At 51.0% G+C, this 10,123-nt stretch overlaps 1 protein-coding gene across 1 annotated transcript in view; it reads right to left on the bottom strand.

Moving 5' to 3' along the window:
- Positions 1–353: 353 nt before the first annotated feature.
- The window catches only part of LOC122386095 (glutamic acid-rich protein-like), a 36,414-nt gene continuing 26,644 nt past the window's right edge, over positions 354–10,123 (bottom strand). Inside the window, exons 6-10 of the mRNA XM_043374918.1 lie at positions 9,803–10,081; positions 5,757–5,906; positions 5,200–5,407; positions 3,182–3,414; positions 354–1,281 (exon numbers count right to left, since the gene is read on the bottom strand). Coding sequence (XP_043230853.1) covers positions 1,048–1,281; positions 3,182–3,414; positions 5,200–5,407; positions 5,757–5,906; positions 9,803–10,081 — 1,104 coding nt within the window. The 3' untranslated portion in view covers positions 354–1,047. The remainder of the gene's footprint in view (positions 1,282–3,181; positions 3,415–5,199; positions 5,408–5,756; positions 5,907–9,802; positions 10,082–10,123) is intronic.

The following is a 10,123-nucleotide window of genomic DNA, read 5'->3' as shown; positions in this document are numbered from 1 at the left end:
AATGATAATGATTGTGTTGTGCTGTCCGGCGTAAAATAACAGAGTGACTATATAAACACATCGTCAATACGGAGATATTATTGCCTCAATTGTGTGATTGGTTATGAATAATATGCAAGAAATGGCGTGATGGTGACCCCGGCGTAGGTACAAATACCTACTGATATGTCTTCTAGACAACGAACATTTGCAAACTTCCTGGCTGTGACAGGTTTCCCAATTGATGCTTGCAAGGTGCATTTTAAATTATGCATTTTATATGTTCTCAAACTGCTGGGTAGAGGGACCGGCGTGTCCCACTGTAGTCCATCTTCCGCCCCATCCCAAAACGCACTCCATCAACACACACAAGATAAGCAATTTGCCGTTTATTTACATAAAATTGATGACACCGAACTACGTCTGAAAGAATGATCGAACAATTTCGGCTACGTCGGGACGTCCGAGCGCTAAAACGTCCCTGTCTTCTGAAACATGTACTCTAAATGAAACCTACGCGTCTACCGGGACTCGGATATCGGGTCGCTGCGCCGGGCTACATTGGTCGGAGGCGTGCCGCGCCCCGGCGCTATCCGCAGCTCGGGGCGCTGCGGCAGTCGCGCCCCCGTCCGTCCGGTGCTCACGTCCACCACATCAGCGCATGGCGGCGCTGCGGTCGTGCTCACGCGCCCACCGCCGACACGGATCGTCTATATACAATCGACGCGGTGTGCCGGTACGAGGCCATTCTGTCCCTGCAAGGAGCACAGCTTCGTCCCCGACAGGGTCCCCACGCTCACACCGACGCCGATACAGTTCGCCGTGCGCGGCGCACACCGCAGCTCGTCCGGTCGAGCATCTGCGCGGTCCGCCGCGACGGTCAGCCGACTCCCCTCTCCTCGGCGGCGACCAGTGGTCAGCCGCGCCGCCACTCCACCGCGAAACCTGTCCTCCAACACTTCCTCCGCACATCAGTCCCTCATTACTTCTCCTCACACCTTCCCTGCTCGTCCCCCGCACACTCCCGTCCTCTCCTCATTTCTCTCCGCGCCGACTGCCGTCGGCGCGCTACTCGGTGACGCCGACGGTGCGTTTCTCAGAGCCCGTCTCCTCCTCCTGGTCGTCGCCCAGCAGGAAGTTGTCGTCCATCTGCTCCCAGGAGGCGTCCTCACCGCGGCCCGCTGGCGGCTCCTCGCGGCCGCCCTCGTCCGCCGCGGCCGCGTCCTCCCCGGCAGCGTCGGCGTCCTTCCCCTCATCTTGTCCGTTGGTCTTCTCCGGCGTGTCCTGCTGCTCAGCGTCCTCCTGGCGTCACGGGGAGGGAGGGAAGTGAACGGCACGGCACTGGTGTGCAAAGTATTTAAGGGACTATCCCACCTTTAACATGGGGTTTGAGTTGAGATAGCCAAGTTTGCGGCGAGGTTCAGAAACCACTATCTATCTAGGTTGCAACCCCCGTGACCTCTTGGTGTTGAAGAAATTCGTTCCCTTCATTTGAAAATGGGCCTTGTACAAGGCCCTATCTTCAACATGGAGCGACCGTTAGTGTGACGTCACCTCGTTTAGTCATTCTGATTTAAATGGGTTTGTTCGTTGAAAAATCGCTTAAAACTTGGTCTGAACTTTGTTGTGGTGCCTACAGAGTAAAAAGAATCAGCTTTATGACAGTAATGTGGCCTGGGGAAGGAGGTAATTTTGGGCTGTGACGTCACATATTTGAAAGTTTGTGTTTGGAATATGGGAAGCCTAAGATGTTTAATGAAAAATAAATGCCAGAACCGTGTTCCTGGTCATCCAATCTATAAAGTCGGGCACAATTTAACTGGTTTTAACAACATTTTAGAAGGTGGGATAGTCCCTTTAACGGCATTTGGTGTCTTCTTCTGTAGGACCTAACAACCAAAATTCAAAACTGAATGAGTAAATAATTAACATCGGAAACCACACCGCCAAATATGAGGCAAATTTAGGATTTAGCACAACGGACAAATAACTGACGTGTGGTGGAAATAACTTATCAATGCCTGAAATCCTTTTGGTAACTCCGATTCTTATTGATGAGGAAGCCATGACAATTAAAAAAAAGCTTTACTGTATACAACACCAAGTTACACAATATGACATAGCAAAACTCAGCCCGCTAGCAGCATTAAATACGTGAACCAACATAATAAAACTGAGAATTTTAACACCAAACCAATGATACCAAAAAACGCATGCGGCTTCAACTCAGGTGCAAACGATCACCAGCCAAAAAGGAAAAATAGCGACCCATTCCGCATGCACCCTGGCCTTACCATAAGCGACGCAGAAATGCTGTAACTAAAGCTCGCGGTGTACGGCACGGCTGATGAGCGGTGGCAGCAGATTCACCAAAACCACACCCAAAGCCAAATATCGTCCACACTTAGCCACACGTAAAAATATTAAAAAGGCATGCCCGATCCAAACAAATTGGTCGTTCTGTACAAAGCTGAAATCCGTCTGCTACTGCCATCACCAGCCAAAATAAACTTGACGGTGTAACCACGCATCGGCACATGCAGCTCCCAAGCCTGCACCAGCACCGCGGCCACCCGCACTCCAGCCCAGTTAGGCACACATTCAAAGCAGCTACCCAGTGCCCATGGACCTGGACATGCCACGACACACGCACACAAACACGCTATCTCTCCCCAGGGACGGCAGGCCACCACCAGGGGACGGGAACGGCACATCTACGGGCAGGGGTCGGCAACCTTCTGGGGGTGCAGGCCGGGCGAAATAGAGAAAGCATTCGGCGGGACGGAAGAGCCATCTCATAAAATTATAATCTATTATGAAAGGCAAACACTTGTAAAATTAGCGAAATAACAGCGAAATAAATGGGTCCTTTTCTTGTGAAAACTGAAATGTTGTCTTGTCCTGAATGAACTGCAGCTAGATGAAAAGGCTATCAACTACAAGAGACTTTTATCAATTTCAGGCCTTTGAATGTTGACGTTCAAAGCAATCGTCTTGTGGTCTTGTGGATAGCGTTAACCAGGACCGATATCATTACTTGTTGTTTCTAAAATATGCCACAAATAGTAAAATACAGCACTAATTCATGAGATTGGGCTCAGGTTGGTAACAACTTGGTTGGATTATCGGTTAGTGTGTTGGTCGGTTGGTTGGTGAGTAGGTGTGTTGGTTGGTTAGTGTGTTACCCGTTCCGGGGACCCACCTGATCCTCCTTCTCCTGCTGCTCCTTCTTCTGGCGCTCGGCCTCGGCCTCTGCCGCCTTACGCTCCTCCTCCTCCTGCTCGGCCAGCGTCGTCAGGTTCTTGCGGTAGTTCTCAAAGTGCTTCTTGCCCATGCAGTGCTTGATGAGCACGGCGTTCACCTTGGACGTGATCTTGATGTAGATGTCGCACAGGCCACAGTGGTACACCTCAGTCTTGCGCATGTGGTTCGAGCCTGCCGGACGCGCGGGGTGACAGACGGACGGACGCGTCAGGACGGCAGAAAGAAGCAGGGAATATTGTAATCGGTCATATGAGGTCAGAGTGACATATAAGCCAGAAGACGGTTGGATCAGATATTGCGCAGTGTTTTGTGTCGATGTACTGAAATCCAGTGAGGAACGAGCATTGTCATGAAAACTATAACCTAACCTGTCCTATCATAAGCTAAGCTGAGCTGATCTAACTTAACCTAACCAAACTTAACCCGCGCCCCGCTGGGCTATTCAGCCATACGCGCCCTGCTGGGGGGGGGGCAGATTCTGCCCCCCCCCCGTCTAACTTCCGAACCGATGGTCGTAGAAAGACGGGGAAAACGGCAATCGAAGGCTCTCAACAAGGCGGATCTTAAGAGCCCATTTTTTGCTTAAGTAACTCAGAGGTCAGGTCAAGGTCAGGTCAAGGGTACAAAATGCAAGTTTCTACATTATCGGCCCTGCACCGTAGTTGCCGAAGAATGGACTGAGACTGATTGCCCAAAACGTGTTCTTAGGCGCTACCAAGACAATATTCGTTGCATAGATATCATTCAAAGGTCAAGGTCAGGTCAGGTAAGGTCACCAAAAACAAAATATAGAAAAGGGCATGTGCGACACATGTTTTATGGGTCATTTTATTCATAGAGTTCAATAGGCACACTCAATAAGTGATATGGACCACCTCTGGATGAATTTCAGGTCGAGATCAGGTCAAGGTCAGGTCAAGTGAGGTCAAATTTTGAACTTGGTTGTTTAGGCCTAAAAAGGTGTCTATCTGATGTAGTTTTTCACGGCGAATCGAATGGTGCTATTTTCGTTTCCGTACAAGGTCTAAAACTTCCAAAAAAATCATTTTTTTTTTCAAAAACTTTGTGTGTCTTGAAGTCATAAAATTTTGAATAACTCTCACATTTTTTAACCGATTCTTCTGAAAATTGGTATGTAGGTCACACAGACCATTTCTCTGACATATATTCCGTTTTTTTTTCGATACTCAAATTTTTGGATTTGATAATTATTTTTCCAAAAAGTCAGTTTTTTTAAACTTAGGCCAAAATCCACAATTTTCAAAAACAAGATAGCCATTTGATAGACAAAGTAAAACCCCGGATAACCTTTTTTTATTCCCTTTAAAATGAGGATGTTAGCGGCGTTTCAAATTTTGCCGTTTTTGAAGCGAAAATGGCGAACATAACGTCACTAAAACGTCATTTTCTCAAAAAAAAAAAAAATCCGACGGATTTCGCTCAAATTGTCAGGGAACGTGTAAAATTGATGCATGATAAGGTACTGAAAGTTTGACGTCGCTGGCGTAACGCGTTTATAATTTATTGGCGAAAAACGGGAGGGGGCAGATTCTGCCCCCCCCCCGCGGAGCGCGGGTTAATCCAACCAAAGCCACGACTAGCAATGCTTAATACTTTTTTCACTAAACCCATCGTCTTTTCATGCTGGATACCAATACATGCAGCCAAGTCACGGATACGACAATAATAATTAAGAAGTGGCAAGTGACTTGAAACGATAAACATGTGACTATGCGCAGTAGCGGTGTATAATAACACCTCAAGTAGCCAGACTTTGTCATCACAGAAATAATATCTTTAACCGTATCGATTCTCACGCTTCATACGATCAGTAACCAGGATAAATGAAATTCAGACCGAACTGTTGAGCCCTACAGAGTGTGTTCTCCCACCCCACTTTCCCAGTACCCCGCCTCACAGTAGCTGACGGTATCCCGCCCGCCCGGGTTCACCTACCGACGGCGTGCTTTCCGTCGTACTCGCCGAGCTCGGCCAGCATCTCTGTGGCGCTCGTCTTGGGCTCGCCAGAGTCGTCCTGCGCGGACGCGTTCCGGCCGCGCGCGTTCTCCTCCTCGTCCACATCGCCCACAGAGTCCAGCGTCATGAAGCCGCCCTTCTGGAACTCGGCCGCGTCGCGGCGCTCGGCGCGGCGCTCAGACTGGTTCTGGAATCGGACGGACTGGTTAGATGGGATGGGGACACTGCCTGGGGGCATTGGATCCAGCTCAGTGAAGAAACGCGGCGAAACAAGCCTCAAAGTTCCTCTTCCCAGAAGTGGATGATGGTTTCTCGTCCAGATGCACTCAATGTCCTAAAATAAGGCTTATATAGGATATTGGGGGTTTTCAATAGCAAATATTCAAAATCCAAAACACATCTAAACACAACAATAAGCACCGCAGCGTTGTCGCCAAGCCCACCACAGGTCCCGCTTTTTCCGCTTCCGTGAAACGTTAAACCGCTGCCTTTTCCTGCATTCTTTATCCAAGAGCAGCCGCTGAACATTCTCGTACCGTTTTCTGGATGTGGGTGAAGGTGCCCAGGTGTTTCTCGTAGGCGATCCGCGCCGGGAAGTTCATGTTGCACGTCTTGCACGAGGGGTTCGAGTAGGTGTGCTGCTTGCGGTGCCACTCGGTCTCGCTGTGGATCACGCCCTCGATCTCCTGAAGAGCGGACAGCGGCGCGGGCGGTCGGTCAGAGCGGTCAGGTGCCAACAATGCAGCGACGATAAGACATACAAGAAAATGAACGATGCAGTAAAAGCGTAACGTGTGACGAATCAGGCGGTCTCTACTCATTAGATAACTTTGCGAGCTATAAAATGTTCAAATGGAAAAAAGTTCATTACAAAATGCTAACAAATAGGTAATCATGCGCATTCAGCTAGTGCATTCTATAAAAACAGTATCCAAGCCCTTCACCTCTCCTGTAAAATAATAGCAAATGAGGAACTAACCCGCCACCCCGTAGGGGGGCGAAACGCCCCCCCCCCCCTGTCCTTTTCCGTCGATATCTTTTAAACGGCTGGAGATGTCGCCACCAAACATTCAGGACCCCTCCGGGCATCAATTTTACACATTGTTACCAAACATTTTTCCAGAGGCTATGATAGGTTGGCCACAAATGACGTCAGAATGACGCCATGTTCCGCCATTTTCGATCGAAAAAAGACCTTCGCGAGAAAAGCTGTCAGGCCTACAGCTTTGAAGATACAGAAAAATGATAAAGACATAAAAGGTGTAGAATTGACAGGGCTACAAAACTGCTATCTTGGATTTTTAAATTTTTTGAGTTTTGACTCCCAAAAGTCAAAAAAGGATTTTTTAAAGATATATTAGCCAAAAAATCCAATAAGTTTTTTTTAGTTTCGAAAAAACGGAACATATGTGATAGTACCTACCGTCTTCTATCTACAGGGTCTTTCATAATGAATGTTATTTTTCAAATAGCCATAGCTCAGGTGATATGTATACATCACAAAGTTATTATCAATACCCGAATGAAATTACAATTCATAAGAAATTATGTACACATGACTCGCTTTTAGGTACCCTTCATCGATTTTTGACTGTGTCGCCTCGCTTTCGGACACATATTTCGGCCCGCTGACGCAAATAGTGCACCACGCGCTTCACATCCTCCGCGCACAGCATTGCAGCAAACCTCTCCACTGTGACCTGTAGCTCTATGAGCGTCACTGGAAGGGCCTCTGCTTGGGGCCTCCAAGACGACTGCCCAAAATCAGAAGTCCATCGGCGAGAGATCAGGGCTCCAAGCTGGCCATGGCCGCTCAGTGAGACGGCTGATCAGAGATCACTCGTCTGTCAAAGTTGCCATCCAACCACTGGCGCCCAGCCGCCGTTGTCTCACTTCAGCGCCGTCCTGCTGAATCCAGCGGCCTTGTCTTTGAACCCCGCCAGGCACATAAGGCCAGAATTCTTTCTTGAGCACTGAGCAGCCTCAGATAAGCTGGCCCGGTCACTGATAAGCCAGAAGCGAACCAGTGGACGAAGAAACGCCCGTCGACCACGGCAGCCCAAAACATGACCTTTCGTGCGTTTTGTTCCTTGCAGTCAACCGTGACATTCTGGAATCTGTTCACAAGCCTGTGATCATTTTGGAGCGGACATTGTGCTTCTTTTAAAAGTGTCCCCGAATCTTACGGTGGACAGTCGTGCGCTTCAGTGAGCCGTTTCCCACGACCACCTTTAAACGTCTACGTGAAAAAAGAGCTGACCCGTGTTTTAAGGGAGGCATTTCATGTCCGCACAAAAGTGAAGTTTGGTGAAGTGTGGCAGCTGTAATTACATCAACAGAAACTCCAAGAAATTTGCAATAAAGTAGATACAAAATTTATGCTTTGATTATTTACGAACATCTTCAACTTCGCGTTTTAAAAATAACATTCATTATGAAAGACCCTGTACATACCGAATTTCAGATCGATCTCTTTTTTTTTGGCCAAGTTATAGTGAAAAAAAAAACTGTTCAAAAATGATAGGTAGTTCCCCGGTGGGGCTATCGAACGCCGTTTGAATTTTGAAAATCGGCCGGCAAATTTCCAAGATATGGGGGGGGGGCCGAAACGCCCCCCCCCCTACGGGTGGTAGGGTCCTCCGATAGCCCTACGGGGCGCGGGTTAAGCGTCTTCAAATCAGCCTCCTACCCATCCCAATAATCTCCGAATCCCAGCTCTCCCCTGACCATCTCGGCAGTAGGCCTCCGGCGCCCTTACCCTGTACTGGAGCCGGCAGACACTGGCGGATCCAGGGGGGGGGCCACGGGGGCCATGGCCCCCCCCAAAGGCCTAAAGTGGCCTGTTTGGCCCCCCCCCCAAAACGTCAGAAAAATTTCTAAGAAAATATACCTTGATGGAGGTTTTTAGCCACTTGGTGAAGTAAAGTTTCCACAGCATAATATGGAAGCAATATGGTAGCAGTGAGGATCAGTCAAAAGTTGCGCGAGCGGAGTCGACCTTCAAAAAAAGACTGTTGTTGGCACGTGTTTATGGCGCGGCAGCTGGTAGTTGGCGGTGTTTCGCGTGGTGTGGCATCACTGGCGGATCCGGGGGGGGGGGGGGGTAGCACGGGAGCCTGAGGTGCCCCTGACAGGCCCGTGGTGCCCTTGCTAGGCCTGTGGTGCCCCTGGACCCTGGCAGGCCTAGGGTGCCCCTGCTAGGCTGCTGATGCCCCTGGGACCTGACAGGACTGTGGTGCCCCTGACAAGCCGTAAGTGCCCCCAACAGGCCCGTGATGCCCCCGACAGGCCCAAGGTGCCCCTGCGACCTGCGTGATGCCGTGATGCCTGCGAGGCCGGTGGTGCCCCTGCGAGGCCGGTGGGGCCCCTGACAAGCCCATGGTGCCCCTGCGAGGCCGGTGGTGCCCCTGCTAGACCGGTGGTACCCCTGGCAGGCCTGTGGTGCCCCTGCTAGGCCGCTGGTGCCCCTGGGCCCTGACAGGACTGTGATGCCCCTAACAGGCCCAAGGTGCCCCTGTAAGGCCGGTGGTGCCCCTGTAAGGCCTGTGGTATCCCTACTAGGTCTCTGGTGCCCCTTTGACAGGCCCATGGTGCCCCTGCGAGGCCGGCGGCGCCCCTGGCAGGTCTCTGGTGTCCCTGACAGACCTGGGGTGCCCCTGACAAGCCTGTGGGGCCCCTCACAGGCCCGTGGTGCCCTTGCTACTTGCTAGGCCTGTGGTGCCCCTGGCGGGCTGGTGGTGCCCCTGCTAGGCCGGTGGTGCCCCTGACACGCCTGTGGTGCCCCCGGGCACCAAGGGGGGTCATGACCCATGTGGCCCCCCTTGGATCTGCCACTGATACATAATATATTGATTTGTAAAGGCGTTATGGCTTATGCAATATGCAATTGTAGGCACTTGGTATGCCTCACTTATCCCTTATTGGGGGCTCTGGCGGGCTCCTGAGGGCCCACGTCTATCTCCGGGAGCCCTTGACAGGCTCCTTTGGGTCCTTTCAGTCCACTATAGCATAAGAGGTCTCCATGCGAGTCCTATACATCTGAGGGCGTACCCTGACGTCTGAGGTACCCAACTGCAGCTCCAATGGTCTCTTACAGTGGCGGATCCAGGGAGGGGGCATTTAGGGCCATGCCACCTTCCCAGAGGTCTAAAGTGGCCCGTTTGCCCCCTCCCCCAAACGATAATGAAACATAGTTCAATCAGTGCGTGGCCTAGGAGCCGAGTTAGACAGGGGGTGTTTTACCACCTCCCGGCCCGCAAAGGGACCCAAGCACTGACTCGAAGCGGGTTAACTGGTCGACAAAAGCAATGGTAAGTGCTTACAAAGTAATATAAAGGCATGGGTCGGGTGGGCTACCATTTATATATTTTTCTTTCTAGTTAAAAAAAAAAAAATCATAGTGTCGGGGCTGTGACGAAAAATAAGTGGCCTAAATCCGATGAGAAAACAGGATTTGGGGGTACCCTAGGTTTGGCTCCAGCATGAGTTGGCCCCCCCCCAAAACGCAAGCCTGGATCCGCCAGTGCCGGCAGAGTGTGCAGAATTGAGTCTGCCACTCAGTTTAGGCCGCCGGCGCCCTTACCCTGTACTGGAGCCGGCAGAGGGTGCAGAACTGGGTCTGCTGGTTCTCAAACTCGGGGTCCTTTTCGATCTCGGCCGCCTCGAGTTTCTTCTGCTCCTCGCGCTGCGCCAGCCGCATCTTGCCGAGCTCGGCGCGCACCTTCATCAGCAGCCGGCGCATGGCGGCCATGTGCTCGCGGCCCAGCTGGTGCTTACGGAAGTCGGCGAACGTGGCGCAGCGGGCGTGGCAGTGCGGACACTTGGTCACCAGGTGCGCGCCGCTCCCGTGTTTTCCAAAAACCTAGTAACCGCCAAAATCAACAAAATTGAGTTAGACATTGGA

This window comes from Amphibalanus amphitrite, unplaced genomic scaffold (assembly GCF_019059575.1).
Source record: "Amphibalanus amphitrite isolate SeventyFive unplaced genomic scaffold, NRLGWU_Aamphi_draft 000240F_arrow, whole genome shotgun sequence".
Classification (NCBI taxonomy): domain Eukaryota; kingdom Metazoa; phylum Arthropoda; class Thecostraca; order Balanomorpha; family Balanidae; genus Amphibalanus; species Amphibalanus amphitrite.
Note: the sequence above shows the minus strand (reverse complement) of the source record. Positions and strands in the feature narration are given on the sequence as shown.